Source organism: Polypterus senegalus, chromosome 3 (assembly GCF_016835505.1).
Source record: "Polypterus senegalus isolate Bchr_013 chromosome 3, ASM1683550v1, whole genome shotgun sequence".
Classification (NCBI taxonomy): domain Eukaryota; kingdom Metazoa; phylum Chordata; class Cladistia; order Polypteriformes; family Polypteridae; genus Polypterus; species Polypterus senegalus.
The window spans coordinates 260,286,477-260,308,036 of record NC_053156.1 but is presented as its reverse complement, the minus strand read 5'-3'; the positions used below and the strand labels follow the sequence as shown (position 1 = coordinate 260,308,036).

General features: G+C 38.2%; 1 protein-coding gene across 1 annotated transcript in view; it reads right to left on the bottom strand.

Moving 5' to 3' along the window:
- The window catches only part of tnfrsf21 (tumor necrosis factor receptor superfamily, member 21), an 80,142-nt gene that overhangs the window by 43,467 nt on the left and 15,115 nt on the right, over nucleotides 1-21,560 (bottom strand). Inside the window, exon 2 of the mRNA XM_039748982.1 lies at nucleotides 3,101-3,758. Within this exon, the coding sequence (XP_039604916.1) occupies nucleotides 3,101-3,758 (658 nt within the window). The remainder of the gene's footprint in view (nucleotides 1-3,100; nucleotides 3,759-21,560) is intronic.

Here is a 21,560-nt window from a genome sequence, read left to right as displayed (position 1 = left end):
TGGCAGAAGAAGAACACTGCATTCCAAGAAAAACACCTGCTACCTACTGTCAAATTTGGTGGAGGTTCCATCATGCTGTGGGGCTTTGTGGCTAGTTCATGGACTGGTGCCCTTGTTAAAGTTGAGGGTTGGATGAATTCAACCCAATATCAACAAGTTCTTCAGGATAATGTTGAAGCATCAGTCACAAAGTTGAAGTTACACAGGGGTTGGATATTCCAACAAGACAATGACCCAAAACACAGTTCGAAATCTACAAAGGCATTCATGCTGAGGGAGAAGTACAATGTTCTGGAATGGCCATCACAGTCCCCTGACTTTAATATCATCGAAAATCTATGGGATGATTTGAAGCAGGCTGTCCATGCTCAGCGGCAGCCATCAAATTTAACTGAACTGGAGAGATTTGTATGGAAGAATGGTCAAAAATACCTCCATCCAGGATCCAGACATTCATCAAAGGCTATGGGAGGTGTCTAGAGGCTGTTATATTTGCAAACGGAGGCTCAACTAAGTATTGATGTAATATCTTTGTCGGGGTGCCCAAATTTATGCACCTCTCTAATTTTTTTATGATGCATATTGTTCTGTTAATCCAATAAACTTAATGTCACTGCTGAAATACTATTGTTTCCATAAGGCATGTCATATATTAAAAGGAAGTTGTTACTTTGAAAGCTCAGCCAATGATAAACAAAAATCCAAAGGATTAAGAAACTTTTTCAAATGACTGTATATGGTTTATCACAAATTAATACAAAATCAGATTAGTCCGTTTTCTAATAACTAATAAAAATCAAAGTAAAGAAACAATTATGCAGTAATATGCACACTACATAGAGGAAAAAGAACAAAAACAAATTAGCTTGCCTGGAACAAGTTAGAGCAGCACCCTGATGAAATACTTTTATACTGAAACCTGTTAGAACCCAGTAGGTACTTGGCAACGATTTGTCGCCTAGTAACACAACCAGTCAAGAAAGTATAGTTTGTAAAACAAGTCAAAAATGAAAAAACGTTTCACTGCTTAATTGTCAGCAGTAGCCTTGTCAATCGACCTGATAATTATTAGTGATGAGCAGCAACATGTCAAAAGTGAAATGTACACTATACACACAGATACTTATCACAATCATTATTTTCTTACTGTTACTGATAACTATATTCATCTGTTATGGAAAAATGTATATTTACAGTATATAGTTGAATATTTATATCAGCCTCACAGATTCCCGAGACTTGGTCTGAATGTTAGTCTGGTGGCTGTGGACTGCTCTAATATAAGTATGGGTGTATGTGTGTGTATCAAGTACTGTATGGGTGTATGTGTGTGTATCAGTTAATATAAGTTTGGGAAGTATGGGCGTATGAGTGTGTATCAGTTTGACCTATGATGGGTTGTCGTTCTGTACAGCATTGGCTGCTCTCTTTCATCCGCTTGTGTCAGGATTGTCTCTGGCTTCCCTGACAACCTTGAATTGTATTGAGCAGGTTTCTACATAAATTTTAAATTTATTTAATTTAAATTTTTTAAATGTCATGATTTAGCTGTAGAAATGTGGGTTTCATATTATCTCTTAGGTGCACCCATTCCTCTCAGACATTCACCTAATTCTTTGGATGTATATCAGTGGTTCCCAACCTGAGGTGATTGATATTTTTGCCAAGGGGGTTTAAGAGGGACTGAACTAGATGAGCTACACTGCTGCTTGTACTCCGCTTATCTCTCCTGCTGGCAGTCCTAGTAGTATCACAGCAATTTTAACTGTGCAGCACATCTGTTCTTGAACTGCACTGCAGGTGTTATTGGGGGACAAAGCTCATCGACTGTGTTTCACTGCTTAGTGGTGCGCCACCACCCATTGCTTCATAGGAGTCTCTAATCCCCCTAACCCCACGATCACTGATGCTGTGTCATTTCCTCCCGGCACTTGATACTTCCTGGGAAACCCCAACCCCAGGATTGTTAATCAAGTGTCTAAGCGTCACAAGGGATATACAAGATTACTGAGATTTATAAAGATAAATCACTCAATTCACATTTAACTGTTAAGCACTCTGCGGTGGGCTGGCGCCCTCTGCCTGGGGTTTGTTCCTGCCTTGCACCCTGTGCTGGCTGGGATTGGCTCCTGCAGACCCCCGTGACCCTGTGTTAGAATATAGCGGGTTGGATAATGACTGACTGACTGTTAAGCACTTGAGTTAAAAGCTTATTGTTTTGAATATAGTTTGTTCACCTGCAGTTCTGTATGTGGTTCAAAAATGAGAAGTTTTACTTCTTCATCAAATATGTTATCAAATTTGATACTTTTGTAGTGGATACAAACATAAATCAAACATTTCCTAGAAAAGGTATGGAACCACTGGTGTATATATTCTTGTACAAAATATGGATTTATAGAATAATTACTGTTTATCTATTAGGAAGTACAAATATTTTCAATTTAACAATGTAATGTTTTGCTTATTATAGAAGTTAAAGACTACAGGGAATATCTGTAATGTTATAGGTTAATTTTGAAATAGAAAAATTGTAGACAAATAAGGTTGCTTCCTTCATGTAAACTTTATACTTTGAAAATAAAATTTACATTAAAATTTATTTTAAAAAAATAAACACCAGAGTTGAATTTCCACTCTCAAAAAGCTCTACTGTAATTTCCAGCTTTCTTATGGCCATTGTTTACAGTATAAACATAACCATTAAGCAAGCGTTTGTCCTTAAAAATGTGTTGACCTTCTCATGTCTTAATGTAGCTTATTTTGGACCAAAACAAGTTTTATGTCATTAAGTTCAGGATGAAAATGCAGCCACTACATTTGTTATTACTGTATATGCTTATAAATACTCCTCTCCTACAGTCACTAAAGAAATTATACACTTAGAAATCAAATTCAAAACAGTTATTGCTTCAAATGTACAAAGTCTTTATAACATGGGACAAAATACATGCAACAGTTCAGACTAAAAAGCAGTTTGTCCATCTAAAGTGGCCTAGCATTAGAGAATGCATAGTTTGATCTGTGAGTGTAATCTTGCTTCACAACAATTCTACCAATTCTTTAGCAAATTAATAAATTCAGTGGAAATGTAACTTACTGTCTTGTAAAAAAGAAGTAGAAGAACCCCCAGTGTTTTCCTCTGTTGAAGATGACCTTGTGAAAATCTCCATGGTGAAAGATGGGGCAAATGAGAGTGAGCATATATTGTCCGACTCTTTTGTTCCAAGCACAGCAATTACAAGCCCCTGTGCTGAACAGTTTGTGTGGGTCTTACAGCGCAGTACGCTAGAAGGCACATCAGAGAAAGTCCCACGAGGACACGGTTTACATTTCACATCTTCCAAACTGTTGCCCTTTTTTCTGACACCCCAGCCATTTGGACAAACCGAGTGAAGCTTACAATTGTTGTTTTGCAAAAAGTAGTTAGCTGGACAAGTGCACTCACGATCATACAAGGCCGTGCAGGGGGATTTTTCAGTCATAGGTTTGACACAGTGCCTTCTGCAGCGGTGACACTGCTCGATGCCATTCTCATGTTTTGTGTAAGTCCCATTCGGACATGGGCTGCATTCTCTTAGATATTCATCTGTACAATGTTTGGAAACATACGTTCCAGCAGGGCACTTGTCACACAGCAGCTCCTCCCCTGTGTTCTCATCTGTGTGACGATACTTCCCACTCGGTACAGATAATAAAGCTTCACTAGAAGCTTTTCTGCTGTGAGCTGAAATGTCACAGATGAACACAAAAAGGAGCTGAAACAAAAACAAGCATGTCAAAGTTAGGCAAGCAGGCAGGCAGCACAAAACGATTTTATGTAAAGTCATTTTGGTTCACAAAGAAATGAGAAATAATTTAATACCATGTCAAAACTATTTCATATTCACACAGTAGTAGGGCTTAAGGAATAATGTAACATTCCTGAAAACCATTATATTTAGAGTATATAACATTCTTAAACCTTTTAAATGCAGTTCAGAGACATAAGGAGGTGTGTAGGCTAGAGCCTATCATTGCAGCATCTGATGTAAGGCAGGATTCAATACTGCAAAGGGACCATTTTCAACCACAATTTAACTTAACAAACACATTTTTAAAGATTTGGTGGGAAACCAGAGGGCCCAGAGAGGAGAATGGCCAGGGTCCAGACTGGGATTCATAAGGCAGTCTGCATTAACAACTGCATCACTATGCCACTCCTACTGTATATAGTTTACTGTAAATAACTTAAGACTATAAATAGAAGAATAACATACACAACCGACACACACAGTATAACCACATTTTCCATATCGCAATAGGTTAGCATGAATTGAACCTTACCAAGTCAACAAGACGTCTCCCTTTTATACAGGGAAGAATTTCATGGGCAGTGTTTCATAAGGTACAGTGCCTTCAGAAAGTATTCAGGCTCTTTCATTTTTTCACGTTATGTTGCAGACTTATACTAAAATCATTTAAATTAATTTTTTCAAAACAACTAATACTCAATATCCCAGAATGAAATATCACTTTGACAATGTATTCCGACCCTTTTATCAGTACTCAGTTGAGGAACCATTGGCAGCCATTACAGCCTATAGTCTTCTTGGGTATGATGCAGTAAGCACCACACACACACACACACACACACACACACACACCTAGACATGGGGATTTTCTGCCATTGTTCTCTGCAGATTTTCTCAGCTATGTCAGGGTGGATAGAAACCATTGGTGGATAGCTATGTTCTAGTCTCTCCACTGATGTTTGAGTGAGTTCAAGTACGAGTTCTGACTGGGCCACTCAAGGACATTCACTGAGTTGTCCCTAAGCCTCTCCTGTGTCATCTTTGCTTTGCGCTTGGGGTGACTGTCATGGTGGAATGTGAATCTTCGACCCAGTCTGAGGTTCAGAGCGCTCTAAAGCAGATTTTCATTTCTTTGTCCTTTAGGTGCCTTTTTGTAACCTCCAAATGGGATTGCATGACTCATTTACTGAATATAGACTTATGTCTGACCATTCTGCCATAAAGCAGTATTAGTTTCTCCCATCTCCAGACAGATTCTTTAGAGTACAGCCAGACTGACAGTCAGGTTTTTGACCATCTCTCTTTACCAATGGCATTCTCTCCCAATTGTTCAATTTGACAGGGTGGCTACCTCAAGAAAGAGTCACGGTTGTTCCAAACCTCTTCTATGTAAGAATTATGGAGGCTACTGTGTTCTTGGGAATATTCAATGCTACAGGAATTTTTTTGCCATCCCTAGATCTGTGACTCAACACATTCCCGTCTCTAAGCACTGCAAGAAATTCCTTCAACCTCACAGTTCGGTTTTTGCTCGGACATACGTTGCCAACTGTGGGACCTCATGTACACAATTGTGTGCCTTTCCTAAACATGTCCAGCCAATTGATTTTACCACAGGTGAACTCCAAACAAGGAGTAGAAAACAATGATCAGAAGAATGGGATGCACCTCAGCCAGATTTCAAGAGTCATAGCAAATGATCTCAAACTTGTGTCAACGTGATATTTCAGTACATTTTTTTATTTTTACAAAAATTTCTAAAATCCAGTTTCCACTTGCTTGATAAGGAAAAAAAATAATTAAAATGATATAAACATAAGGCTGAAACATAACACAATGTACAAAAATCAAGGGATCTTAATATTTTCTGAAGGTAATTGGCCTCTCATTATTTGAGGGCCTTTTACATTCATCAGTAGGGTTAACTCTTAAGTCTTTTACAGTAAATACCCCCTGGAATTAAATTAATACAAATCTCTGGTTCCTGTTAAAGGCTCTGGTGAATTAAGAAGAATGCATCATAGAAGATTAGTCATGTACTAGAAAGGAGAGCAACAAGGCAAAAGTTGAATCAGAATCCAAAAATAAGAGTCATTACTAAAAGCAAATACAGAGAAACCAACACAGTGAAACCAAGTGAACACCATTAACATGACTACAGAGTCTCTACTTTAAGTATCATCCTTTGGAATTTTCACTCCTAGCAGACCTGAATGATGAGCATGTCATTATGACCAATATACTGATTACAAGCAGGAAATCAGTACAGTAAATAAGACATGCGAGGGAAAAGCTACAGCACTTATTTTATGGACACGTGAATGAATTAAATGAGCTGGTTCAGAAAATATGTGGATCAGGGAATGGTTTAACAGTTCACAAATGACACATAAAATTGAGCAAACATGTCTCTCTATTACAATAATATACTGTATATATATATATATATATATATAATCTTGGAAAGGAGATGAGACGTGATCTTCTCGGAAGACAATTTGACGTCCCGTGAGAGACACTTTAACGTCACGCGAGACAAGGCAGTGTGACATTTAAAACAAGTTCGTGGAAATCTACCCTAGCAGTTGTTGGAACACTTTTGGCAGTCACACACTCCCAGCTCTTAAAACAATGACAAGCAACAAGCAGAACACGCAGCTCACCAGCAGATGATCCGACCGATTCTCCTTAGCATGTGTTCAGCTACCCCCCTTCAGAACACGAGCAGCGTTATACGTCCTGCGAGAAAGAGATTTAACCACACCCAGGGCCAGAAATAAAGGACAAGTATTGTTTTTACAAAAGTTTGAAAGTAAAAGTGAAAATAATGCATATGTAACAATTCCCATGAAAATAACAAACTCTTTAAATTGTATAAAAAAAAAAGCTGTCAAATTACTGTAAGGAATCAAGTCAAAAAAAAAAATCTAGTCAAAACAAAAAAAAAAAGCTGTCAAATTACTGCAAGGAATGGCAGTCATGATCCTTTTTCAAGATGTACTCTGCAGCTACCAGCCCCTATCCTTTGAATGTGTCTGAACAGTTCTTCTGACTGCTTGGCCACTGCCTATGATCTTTGGCTTCTAACAATGTATTTTACACATACAAAGTGCAACAAGCTCACACAAGAAAAGCTAAGAAAGCTAAGCAAAAATAAAACAAGCTGATATAAAATCATCTTCTTGGCCAACATTAATTCACTTTACTAAGCAAACAAAGTGAATGTTAACTGACTAGAATATGGCAAGTAAATGGCACCACGTTGTGTACATTCCCTTAGTGACATCTCTTATAAAGTTGTTGCATGCTCTTATTGAAAGAACTGTTAAATACGAATGTCAGGTACATAAAAGCAAATTACTCTCTTCAACTGTATGCCAGCAAGGTCTATAACAGCTGCTTTTCAGCACAAATTAATTGTGTTGACTATGTACTCAGCTATGTCAAAGTCCAAAGTGTTGTTTGAGCTGTCAACAGGTGTTGCGTAGATTGTACATTTCCAAAAATCCAGTGTCTATTTGATGTTTTAAGCTCATGAAAATGGCTTTCAACAAATTTACATTAGTGCTGAAACACTAGTTAAGCTCACTCAAGGAGCATAAAGATGTGATGTAACTGGTTTTGTGAAATGCATATTTAGCTTTTATTATAAGAAATATTATGATCAGAGTGAATTATTTTTCTTTTACATGGTAGGCAAAAAAGAAGGTGGTGTTCTAAGATGTCACCAAGCAGGGAAGGGCAGGGAAGTGGTAAAGAGCTAGAAGTATCTTGGGGGTTCACATTAAAAACAAAGTCTGACAACACAGTGGCACTGTATAAGAAGGGCCAGAGCAGACTGTACTTCCTGAGGAGAGTCCAGCCATTTGATGTATGCAGCAAGCTGCTGGAAATGTTCTACCAATCCATAGCAGCCAGTGTGTTATTCTATGTCGCAGTCTCATGTGGAAACAACTTCAACTGAAAAGAAGCATAATGCCTGAACAAATTTATCAGGAAAGCCTGTTCAATCACAGGGAGAACCCTGGACACACGGGAAGCTCTTGTGGAAAAGAGGATGATGGTAAAAGTGGATGCCATAGGCTTACTCCACCACATTGTGCTAAGAAGCACCTCTAGGGGTCTTTTTTGCATACTGCTGTCAGGCAAATCAATGCTTACACCCGACATACTCTTTAAGTTCATTAAAAAAATATCTTCACAATATATCTTTATTTATGTTTTGATTCATCAATTAATTCATTGGCTTTATTATTGTCCTGATAGTCTGTATCCTTGTTTTTTATGTTTTGCTGTTGTAAGCATCTGAATTTCCCTTTGGGATAAATAAAGTTTATCTAATCTAATCTAATGTGTTCTCAAAGCTTATTTGTCTTTTCCTCACATTCCATAATATCTAAGGTGTTACAGGGGGACAGAGTGTTTCCTGACAGCAGTGGGTAAAACTGGAAACAATCATAGGAGTGGGCACCAGTCCATCACAGGGCATTCACACACTCATTACAGTTGCAAAATATTTGTGGCATAAACTGCTCGTCTTTGAACTGTGGGAGGAAAACTGGACACCAAAAAAAAGCTCATACACACACACACATAAAAGTAGAGCATGCAAACTTCACAATGACACAATGGTACCTGACAATATTCATATCACAAGTTACACTGTTCTGATGACCCACAAATTAACCTATTTGTTCTGTTTAATGTCAAATGTTTTTCAAACATGTTAATGTTTAGTTAGTGATAGAATTTTCATATATGAATGGTAATCCTTGTTAAGCTTGTCTACACGTGATATCCGATATGGTGTTCCACAAAGCTCTATCCTGGGTCCCCTGTTATTCTCAATCTACATGCTTCCGTTAGGTCAGATTATCTCAGGGCACAACGTGAGCTACCACAGCTATGCTGATGACACACAGCTGTACTTATCTATAGCTCCTGATGACTCCGACTCTATCGATACACTAACACAATGTCTTACTGGTATTTCTGAATGGATGAATAGTAATTTTCTCAAACTAAATAAAGAGAAAACTGAAATTTTAGTAATTGGCAATAATGGATTCAGTGAGGTTATCAGAAATAAACTTGATGCACTAGGAGTATAAGTTAAGACGGAAGTAAAAAATTTAGGGGTAACCGTTGACTGTAATCTGAATTTTAAATCGCTAAAATCACTAGGACAGCATTTTTTCACTTAAGAAACATAGCTAAAGTTAGACCTCTTATATCATTGAAAGATGCTGAGAAATTAATTCACGCTTTTGTTTTCAGTAGACTAGATTACTGTAACGCACTCCTCTCAGGACTACCCAAAAAAGACATAAATCATTTGCAACGAGTGCAGAATGCAGCTGCTAGAATCCTAACTGGGAAAAGAAAATCCGAACACATTTCTCGAGTTTTGATGTCACTACACTGGTTACCTGTGTCATTCAGGATTGACTTTAAAATACTGCTTATGGTTTATAAAGCCTTAAATAATCTCGCTCCATCTTATATATCGGAATGCCTGACGCGTTATATTCCAAATCGTAACCTTAGATCTTCAAATGAGTGTCTCCTTATAATTCCAAAAGCTAAACTTAAAAGAAGTGGTGAGGCGGCCTTCTGCTGCTATGCACCCAAAATCTGGAATAGCCTGCCAATAGGAATTCGCCAGGCAAATACAGTAGAGCACTTTAAAACACTGCTGAAAACACATTACTTTAACATGGCCTTTTTATAACTTCACTTTAACTTAATACTGATACTCTGTATGTTCAATTCATCACAATAACTATTCACAGTGGCTCCAAAATCCATACTGACCCCAACTCTCTCTTCTGTTTCTTTTTCCGGTTTCTTTGTGGTGGCGGCCTGCGCCACCACCACCTCAAAGCATCATGATGCACCAACATTGATGGACTGAAAGCCAGAAGTCTACGTGACCATCATCATCAAGTCCTTCCATGAAAACCCTAAATACAAAGAGGACTGTTTGACTCATGTTAGGTAGACTGCCCAGAGGGGACTGGGTGGTCTCTTGGTCTGGAACCCCTACAGATTTTATTTTTTTCTCCAGCCTTTGGAGTTTTTTTGTTTTTTCTGTCCACCCTGGCCATCGGACCTTACTCTTATTCTATGTTAATTAATGTTGACATATGTTTATCTTTTATTGTGTCTTCTATTTCTCTATTCATTTTGTAAAGCACTTTGAGCTACATTTTTTTGTATGAATATGTGCTATATAAATAAATGTTGATTGATATTGTGCTGTCCATTTAAGTGTGTGGATATTGTTTCCACACAATGTATTCTACTACCTCTTTTAGACAAATAAGTAGCTACTTATTTGGGTTTTTAACATTGCTTCGTTTAGCCTCCACCTAGCTGCTGATAAAATGTATTATACTCTGGAATAAATGGATATGACTTGCATAACTACAAAGAAAGATCTTTTAATACTCTTTCATTGTAGTACATTTTTAAGTATAAAGATTAATGGGTAATTTTTCACTTGTTATTGCATCAGAGAAAGATTACATAGAATATTGTGGTAGCCAAATCAAAATATTACAAAATATTTAAACTCAGACTATCCATTAATATGAAACCTCAAAAAATGAATAAACTATTCAGGCAATTTCTTCTTTTTTGTTGTCTTCATAATTAAAAGTTACATACAAGGGGAAACCTAAAGGTTTTGAGCCTGAACCTGAAAAGTGGTATTTTGGAGTACTGATTTTGTTAATAGTCCAAGATTGCTGCAAAATGCAAAATCAATTATTGTGATATCATCAAATTTTTAATGCTTGTGATTAAACACAATGTAGGAGATTCAGTCTTGCATAGTCAATGTGTACAGTTCTGAACTCAACCCAGAATGTTGACACTTGAAACGAAGCAATTAAAGCTCCATCAGCACCAAAGAAATTTAAAGTACATATCATGTGCAAATTTTAAAATGATAATGAGGGCATAGTTCATATGTCTTGAAAGGGCCCCAAAATGGTCAATATTGCTTGGAAAGCTGTTAACCATCCTTCTTCTACTCACACCCTACAAGCAGCAAGTCTTGCTCTGTAGAAGTATGGGTACAAAGAGATACAACACCTTCCCTATTCTCATGAGCGAGCTCTTTCCACCTGTTCCCTAGTCTGAGGGACTACCTCAGTGGGACACACTGCTATATGCTAGTGATAAAGACGTCAAGTCGGTTACAGACGAGTGGCTGTGCAGGTCAGATAAATTGCTTAGAGTGGCTTAGAATAGTTTTTTCAGCACTATAAAAACATGTGCTAGTGTCCATGGAGAATGCACTTAAAAATAAAACCTGTGTTACTCTTAATGGGTCAACTGCTAGGACACTTTTAATATAGTATTCTAGACAGTTCAGGCTATTTCCATTTTGCTTCATTAAACATATTGACAATGACACCATAATATTGTGGTAGAGTTTGTTGTCTTGCCACTGAAATATCAGAAGATAGATCTCTTCTCCTCATTGTAAGTAATCAGGCCAACGATGGTGGATATCATTGGCAAATTTAATGAATGGAGTTGGAGTGCTGCTTCTGAACCCCACAGGCATAATTAAAGTTGAACAAGGAATACAGGTGCCAGTCATAAAATTAGAATATCATGACAAAGTTGATTTATTTCAGTAATTCCATTCAAAAAGTGAAACTTGTATATTAGATTCATTCATTACACACAGACTGATGTATTTCAAATGTTTATTTCTTTTAATTTTGATGATTATAACTGACAACTAATGAAAGTCCCAAATTCAGTATCTCGGAAAATTAGAATATTGTGAAAAGGTTCAATATTGAAGACACCTGGTGCCACACTCTAATCAGCTAATTAACTCAAAACACCTGCAAAAGCCTTTAAATGATCTCTCAGTCTAGTTCTGTAGGCTACACAATCATGGGGAAGACTGCTGACTTGACAGTTGTCCAAAAGACGACCATTGACACCTTGCACAAGGAGGGCAAGACACAAAAGGTCATTGCTAAAGAGGCTGGCTGTTCACAGAGCTCTGTGTCCAAGCACATTAATAGAGAGGCAAAGGGAAGGACAAAATGTGGCAGAAAAAAAGTGTACAAGCAATAGGGATAACCGCACCCTGGAGAGGATTGTGAAACAAAACCCATTCAAAACTGTGGGGGAGATTCACAAAGAGTGGACTGCAGCTGGAGTCAGTGCTTCAGAACCACCACACACAGACGTATGCAAGACATGGGTTTCAGCTGTCACATTCCTTGTGTCAAGCCACTCTTGAACAAGAGACAGCGTCAGAAGCGTCTCACCTGGGCTAAAGACAAAACTGCTGCTGAGTGGTCCAAAGTTATGTTCTCTAATGAAAGTAAATTTTGCATTTCCTTTGGAAATCAAGGTCCCAGCGTCTGGAGGAAGTGAGGAGAGGCACAGAATCCACGTTGCTTGAGGTCCAGTATAAAGTTTCCACAGTCAGTGATGGTTTGGGGTGCCATGTCATCTGCTGGTGTTGGTCCATTGTGTTTTCTGAGGTTCAAGGTCAACGCAGCCGCCTACCAGGAAGTTTTAGAGCATTTCATGCTTCCTGCTGCTGACAAACTTTATGGAGATGCAGATTTCATTTTCCAACAGGACCTGGCACCTGCACAAAGTGCCAAAACTACCAGTACCTGGTTTAAAGACCATGGTATCCCTGTTCTTGACTGGCCAGCAAACTCGCCTGACCTTAAACCCATAGAAAATCTATGGGGTATTGTGAAGAGGAAGATGCAATACGCCAGACCCAACAATTCAGAAGAGCTGAAGGCCACTATCAGAGCAACATGGGCTCTCATAACACCTGAGCAGTGTCATAGACTGATCGACTCCATGCCACGCCGCATTGCTGCAGTAATCCAGGCCAAAGGCGCTCCAGCTAAATATTGAGTGCTATACATGCTCACACTTTTCATGTTCATACCTTTCAGTTGGCAAACATTTCTAAAAATCCTTTTTTTGCATTGGTCTTAATTGATATTCTAATTTTCAGAGATACTGAATTTAGGACTTTCATTAGTTGTCAGTTATAATCATCAAAATTAAAAGAAATAAACATTTGAAATACATCAGTCTGTGTGTAATGAATGAATCTAATATACAAGTTTCACTTTTTGAATGGAATTACTGAAATAAATCAACTTTGTCATGATATTCTAATTTTATGACCGGCACCTATATAGCATGGTGCTCAGCACTCCATCCTGCAGGATGCCTGTAATGAGAGTCATTGTGGAGAAAATTATGCCATCAATACATACATGCTAGACTCTACCAGTTATAAAGTCTAAAATTGATTTGTAAACGCTGGCAGTAATGTCCAAATGAAGGGACGTGGGGATCAGCTTTAATTGAACAACAGTGTGAAATGCTTAGTTATATTTCATAAACAGTAGACAAACTAGGTAAAACCAAGGAGCTGATAATAGACTTCAAAAAGCAGGAGGCAGTTCCTGCCCCCAAGGAAATGTCAGCCATTTAAAATTTGTAAGACTTTCCACTATTAATTACTTAAAATGGGCACAACACATCTCAACTACTGTCAAGAAGGCTCTTCAGAGCCTTTACAACCTTACATATCTGAGGAGGTCCTGGATGTATTTATCTATGCACACCAACCTCTACAGGTTTACCATGAAGTCTGTGCTCAATGATTGCATACCATGCTGGTAAAGCACCTGCAGAGCTTGACACCACAAAACACTGCAGTGTGTTGAGGTCAGCACAGAATATTACTGGCACAAAGCTCTGTTCTGTTCAGGACATCTATAACTCATGCTGCCTAAGACCTCAGCTATTCTCTGTATTCACTTTGTCCCTGGACAATTAGCACCACTAAATTTAGGCTGTCTATATCCATAGACTATTAGATGTGTGCCTTGTACGTATTGCATTCACTGTCTGTGTTGTTGCCATTGTTTTATTATATTAGTGGCACTGCTCTGTGACAGACATACAAGTACATCAATCCATCCATCATCCAACCCACTATATATGCCAAACTACAGGGTCACGGGGGTCTGCCGGAGCCAATCCCAGCCAACACAGGGCGCAAAGCAGGAACAAACCCCCGGGCAGGGCGCCAGCCCACCACAGGGCACACACACACAAACACACCCAGCACTAGGGACAATTTAGAATCACCAATGCACCTAACCTGCATGTCTTAGGACTGTGGGAGGAAACCAGAGTACCCGGAGCAAACCCACGCAAAGACTGGGAGAACATGCAAACTCCACGCACAGAGGACCCGGGAGGCGAACCCAGGTCTCCTAACTGCGAGGCAGTGCTACCCACTGTGCCACCGTGCCGCCCTTATATATATATATATATATATATATATATACTCTCACACACAGTTAGGTCCATAAATATTTGGACAGAGACAACTTTTTTATTTTTTTTATTTTTTTTTATTTTTATTAATTTTATTACAATCCATACAAAACAATCAAGTTTTTACAAAAAGAAGAATTGTGTTAAGAACAGATCAATCCTTACCCCTGAGAGAGAGAGCAAGCCAAACGGCGTAAAATTTAAGGCTTGTAAACATACCTAAATTAATAAATTCTCTGTGCTTTATAAACTTATTTTAAAATATTACTGATTAGATCCTGCCATGTTTTGAAAAAAGTCCTTACAGATCCTCTAAATGAGTATTTGAGTTTTTCCAGTTTCAAATTATATAACACATCGGTTTCCCACTGACTTAAAAGAGGAGAGTTTGGGTTCTTCCAGTTTATCAGAATAAGTCTGCGTGCCAAGAGTGTAGTGAATGCAATCACAATTTGTTTGTCCTTCTCCACTTTAAGCCCCTCTGGAAGAACCCCAAACACAGCTGTTAATGAGTTAGGAGGGATTGGGAGTCCAAGGCTGTCTGAGAGGTAATTAAAATTTTTGTCCAGAATAATGTTAATTTGGTGCAGGCCCAGAACATGTGACCCAGTCATCACATCATGCCCTGGAAACATTTTGGAGAGTTTTAGTCGAGACAGATGTGCTCGATATATAATTTTGAGTGGTATAATTGTATGCTTTGTGCATATGGAGCTCGAGTGAATTCTCTGCATTGCTACTTTCCACTCCTTTTCTGATATATTAATTGAGAGATCTTTTTCCCAGTGTCCTCTTGGATCTTTGAAAGGAAGGGATTGTAAAATGATTTTATATATTGTAGAGATGGAGTCTAATTCCTTGAGATTGAGCAATATTTTTCCAGCGTGGATGAGGGTGCAAGATGAGGAAAATCTGGAAGGTTCTGTTTAACAAAGTTCCTGATTTGAAGATAGTGAAAGAAATGTGTAGCTGGAATGTTAAATTTGGAATGTAATTGTTCATAGGATGCAAAGATGTTGTCTATATAAAGATCTCTAAGCAAGTTAATTCCAAATTTTTCCAGATATTAAAAACTGCATATGTTTGTGAAGGTTGAAAGAGGTGGTTCTCTTGCAGGGTGCCACAGATAGAAGCTTCTCCGTCTTAAAATGCTTTCTACATTGGTTCCAGATTCTAAGTGAGTGGAGCACAATTGGGTTATTAGTGTATTGCCGATAGCGTGTGTTTATTGGAGCGCAGAGCAAGGAATACAAAGAAGTACTGCAGGATTTTACTTCTATTGCTGTCCAAGCCTGTGTATGTTCTTCTATTTGTGTCCAGGTTCTTATCGCCTGTATATTTGCCCAGTAATAAAACTGGAAGTTAGGTAGAGCCATGCCGCCTTCTGCCTTTTGTCTTTGTAGGGTCGCTCTTTTGATGCGTGGATGTTTTGAATTCCAAATAAATGAGGTTATTGTTGAATCTAATTGCTTAAAGAATGATTTATTAATGTATATTGGGATGTTTTGAAATAAAAAAGGAGCTTAGGAAGAATATTCATCTTAACAGTGTTAATTCTTCCAGCTAGTGTGAGATGAAGGGTTGACCATCTATGCAAGTCTTGTTTAATTTTTTCCATGCAGACGGCGAAATTTTGTTGATAAAGAGCTTTATGTTTACTTGTGATGTTTACCCCTAGGTATTTAAACTGTTCTGCAATGATAAAAGGTAGGGTGTCTAATCTAATATTATATGCTTGAGAATTCACTGGAAAGAGTACACTTTTATTCAGATTAATTCTGAGACCAGAGATCTTTTGAAATTCTGTGAGTGCTGCTAAGACTGCAGGCACAGAATTTTCTGGGTCCGATATATACAGTACCATATCATCTGCATATAATGAGATTTTCTGTTCCAGTCCTTCTCTGCTAATCCCCTTTATCTGATCAGTATTTCGACAATGTATTGCCAGTGGTTCAATGGCAATCTCAAACAGCAGTGGTGACAAGGGGCATCCTTGTCTAGTGCCACGTTCTAGTTTAAAGTAGTCTGAGCAAATGTTATTGATGCAAACTGAAGCTTCTGGGTTAGTATACAGTAATTTAATCCATGCACAAATGTTCGGGCCAAACCCAAACTTCTCCAATATAGTAAAAGGTATTTCCATTCAATCATGTCGAATGCTTTTCTGCATCCAATGATAATAATATTTCTGGGGTGTTTGATTTAGTTGGTGAGTATATTACATTAAACAGGCGTCGAAGATTTGAAGATAAGTGTCGGCCCCTAATAAATCCAGTTTGGTCTTGTGATATTACAGAGGGGAGCACTTTCTCCATCCTTCTGGCTAGGGCTGGGCGATATATCAAAAATTTATCGTTACCGAAATTTATGACTCTCATCGACGTCATTTTGCCCATGTCGGTAAATTCGGTATTTTAAAAAAAAAGAAAAGGCATGTGCAGGTTGGCGATGTTCATGTCCCTTTAAGGCGCTGTGCTACGTTACAGACTTGACGGGTGGAGTCACATGACTCTACTACCTGTAACAAGACGAGACACGGGTGAACAAATGGAGGACGATTTAAATGTTGAAGCAGCAGCGACGAAGGTAGAGCTGGTGGAGGAGGAAGAGGAGACGCTTGTTAACAAAAAAAATGCATCATCAATCGTTTGGCAACATTTTGGATTCAACAAGGATGATATTGATCAAAAAATTGTTAAATGTAAACTCTGCAAAAAGACTGTTGCGTCAAGTCAAGGTAACACAACCAACCTCTTCCACCACCTGCAGCACAACCATGTGATTCAATTCAAGACATAAAAAGCTCAAAGCGAGAAGAGATTAGGAGGACCAGCAAAAACGTCTTCCTCCACCAGGCAGCGGTCAATAACCGAAGCATTTGCTAGTACTCAACTATATGGCGAACGTCAAAAAGATGGCAAGAAATCACAAATGCTATAGGCTACCACATAGCAAAAGACATGGCTCCTATTGCTACAGTGGAACGCAACGGGTTCAGACACTTCATGAAAATAATTGACAAGAGATACGAACTCCCATCACGAAAATATTTTTCAAAACTATCATTCCCAGCATGTACAGCACAGAGAGGAAAAGGTTGCTGCTGAATTGAGATACGTTAAACGCGTTGCAGCCACATCCGATCTCTGGTCCAGCCGCACAATGGAGCCGTATATTAGTCTCACAGTTCATTACATCGACAACAAATGGGAGCTGCGTACCAGAGTGCTCGAGACGGCCTATTTTCCATCTGATCACACGGGGGAGATGGTTGGACAGGGGTTGAGAGCGATGCTGTCTGCATGGGACATCAGTGAAGAGGACCTTGTTGCTATAACAACTGACAACGCCCAAATATTGTGAAAGCTGTCAAGCTCAATAAATGGACACGGGTGCAATGTTTTGGGCACAGGCTGCACCTGGCAGTCGGTAAGTGTGTACATCTTAATATATTTGGGTGGTGACATCTGGTGTGTTTTAAAGTGACTTTAATTCTGTGTGTCATATTCAAAATTGAAAGTATTAATGTTTGAATAATGTTTATATAGGCATAAAATACTTAAGACTGCTGAGCAGCAGTGTATCCAGAAAGTTTTACAGAAGACTTATTGTGAGCCAGTGTTGATCATGTTGTGCTGTGAAATGTAGCAAAATACATGATTTTTAAAATGTTTTATTACTGTGCCAACCCTTTTTAATTTTGTAAATATGGTCTGAGAGGTCTTATTTAATTCTTACTTTATTTTGCTTGCTTTATTTGAGAATTAGACCATGAATTGGGGTGATGTTGGGTGTGAAGATTTGGATAGATATGCTACCTCAAGGCCTTAGCAGAGATAGGCCTTTGTCCATGATGGCATTACATTTGCACAATCATTGTTTACTTTGTGAATAGCCAATGAGAAACATATTTATTATTAAACTATTTTGTTTACAAGGGATACACATTTTTTAGAGAGCATGGTTACATATTGTATCCTACACTTTTTATTTTGTTCAGTTAATAAATCTTAACCACTAAAAGTACTTACTACTATTGTCTTCATTTATTTTCAGTGACATTTTACAGTCCTTTAAAGTGGTAATAATATAATTGCAATGAATAGGTCTAGGGGGAATAATATTATCAAAATAACTGGAGGAACTATGCTGCCTGCCACAGCCCCATCAAATGAAAAAAAAAAAAGTTTGTTTTTTTGGCACTTGGGGTGGTTATCGTCCATTTATCGTTATCGAGGTTAACTGCTCAATTTATCGTGATATTGATTTTAGGCCATATCGCCCATGTTTACTTCTGGCTATGATTTTATATAGTATTTTAACGTCGTTATTCAGAAGTGAAATTGGTCTGTATGATGCACTTTGTAATAAGTCCTTATTTTGTTTTGGAAAGACAGTGATTAGTGCTTGGTGAAAGGTCTGTGGAAGAGATGGTTATCTCTGGCTTCTGTAAATGTTGCTAATAGGAGGGGAGCTAGCTGAGCGGAGAATTTCTTGTAAAACTCTGCAGGGTAGCCGTCAGGGCCTGCTGCTTTTCCACCTTGGAGTGACTTTATAGCATCTAGTAACTCTGATAATGCCAGAGGTTTATCAAGTTCCTCCACACTAAAAACTCTATTTGTGGTATCTGTAATGTATCCAGAAATGCATTAGATTGTATATTGTCTTCTTTAAACTCAGTAGTATATAGGGATTTATAGTAGTCTCTGAAAGTGTGCATTATATTTTTTTGTTCGACGATTTTATCTCCGTTCGTGTTAGTGATTACCGAGATTGCGTTGCGCACTTCTTGCTTGTGAATTTGTTGAGCTAAAAGCTTATTAGCTTTCTCTCCATGTTCATAGTAATGATGTCTGGATTTGTAAATTAGTTGTTCAGTTTCTTTAGTTGTCAAGAGGTTTAATTCTGAATGTAGAGCCTGCCTCCTCTATGTAGAGTCTCGCTTGGTAGTCTGGCATGTTCTTCATCTATTTTAGTAATTTCACTTTTTATCTCTGCTACTTTCTTGCGGATTTATTTCTGTGGGAAAGATATGAGATAATCTGTCCTCTTAAGAAGGCCTTAAGAGTTTCCCAGAGTATTCCTGCAGAGATCTCGGGGATGTATTTGTCTCTAGAAAGAATTTGATTTGTTTGGATATAAATTCAGTACAATTCTCGTCAGCTAATAGAAGCGGGTTGAGGCGCCATCTGCGGGGTGAGTGTATGGGGCTTAGTAATTTCAGCTCCAAGATCATAGGTGCATGGTCCAAAATAACAATAGCATCGTATTTACAAGATTTAATCTTAGGCAAGAAGTTATTGTCTATAAAGAAGTAATCAATCCTTGAGTAGCAATGATGTACTGGTGAGTAGAAAGAATATGTTCTTGAATTTGGGTTTAAAAACCTCCAGGGATCTGATAAGTTGTGATCAGTTATAAACTTTGTAATTATCTTTGCGGTGTTAGTTGCCGTTCCCCCTGTGGAGGAAGTCTATCTAAAAGTGGATTTAAAACACAATTAAAGTCCCCAGCCATTATAACTTTATGAGTGTTCAGATTGGGAATGGATGCAAATAAATTTTGTATAAATTCCTTATCATCAACATTAGGTGCATAAACATTTATCAAAATCAGTTTACAGTTAGATAAGTCTTTCATGACCATTACATATCTCCCTTCAGGATCCAATACTACATCTGATGCTACAAATGGTACTGTTCTATGTATGAGAATTCCCACCCTCTAGTTTTCTTTGTAAAACTAGAATGGAACATTGGCCAGTCCAGTCTTTTTGCAGCCGGAACTGATCCTTGCTTAGTAAGTGGGTTTCCTGTAAAAATACTATTTTAGCATTTAGACCTGTTAGGTGAGAAAGTACTTTTAATTCGTGATTCAGGCCTTTAACATTCCAGCCTACGAAGTTAACTGTCCCATCATGGAGACACTGATTCTGAGTTTTTGATGTCATTTTATACTCTTAACTGGAAGTGAGATAGTTTAGGTCTTGTTGCCATGCAGCTTATTATTACGTTGATAGTTATAATTATAAAGATTGAGAGGATAGATTAGGTATAGATCAAGCCTGCTCTCTTTCTCTCCCCCCCTTAACCCCCCACCCTCCCTTTTTGCCTCCCCAAGTGAGGCTAAAACCCACTTCACGCAGTCCCAGTCCTCTGACATACCCAGAGACAGAGCACGTCCAAAGCACAACAAGCCCCCATGCAGTGGCGCTTTAGGTTAAAAGATAGAGATATCTGTTACCAATATAGTCTTTAAAAGAGAAAAAAAAAAAAAAAGATTTTTGCACTTAAAATATATATATATAGTCTTCAGCAATTTTAGTGCATTAAGATGATACACCCAGATAATAAACCCGGTGATGGTGTTAAAGATGTGTCCAAAATAAGCATAAGCATAACAAGTCTTAATGCAGTAATAGCAATAACAGTAAACCAAGGGTATGATATTGAACAGTCTCGTTTAGGGTACACATGAAATAATTAGAAAAGAAAAAAGAAAAAAAAAAAAAAGGAGGAAAAAGTAATTAAGCACAATAAAACATAAACAGATAGCGCCCTAGTAATACTAAGTAATAATAAGAATATATGAGAATATATGCTGATAAAAAAAACCCGTATTTTAAAATGAATAGATCAGACAGTAGATTATGAATCCTAGCTTTATCATTTATCATTTACCGCCATGACTTTTTTCTAATTTTGGTTCTGTAACAACTCAGATGCAGTTGAAGTGCGGACTTTCAGCTTTAATACAGTGAAGTGAATAAAACGATTGCATAAAAATGTGAGGCAACTAAAGCATTTTTTAACACAATCCCTTCATTTCAGGGGCTCAGAAGTAATTGGACAATTGACTCAAAAGGCTATTTCATGGGCAGGTGTGGGCAAGTCCGTCATTATGTCATTATCAATTAAGCAGATAAAAGGCCTGGAGTTGATTTGAGGTGTGGTGCTTGCATGTGGTAGATTTTGCTGTGAACAAACAACATGTGGTCAAAGGAGCTCTCCATGCAGGTGAAAGAAGCCATCCTTAAGCAGCAAAAACAGAAAAAACTCATCCGAGAAATTGCTACAATATTACGAGTGGCAAAATCTACAGTTTGGTACATCCTGAGAAAGAAAGCAAGCACTGGTGAACTCAGCAATGCGAAAAGACCTGGACACCCATGGAAGACAACAGTGGTGGATGATCACAGAATCATTTCCATGGTGAAGAGAAACCCCTTCACAACAGCCAACCAAGTGAACAACACTCTCCAGGGGGTCGGCATATCGATATTCAAGTCTACCATAAAGAGAAGACTGCATGAAAGTAAATATAGAGGGTGCATTGCAAGGTGCAAGCCACTCATAAGCCTCAAGAATAGAAAGGCTAGATTGGACTTTGAATAAAGAACATCTA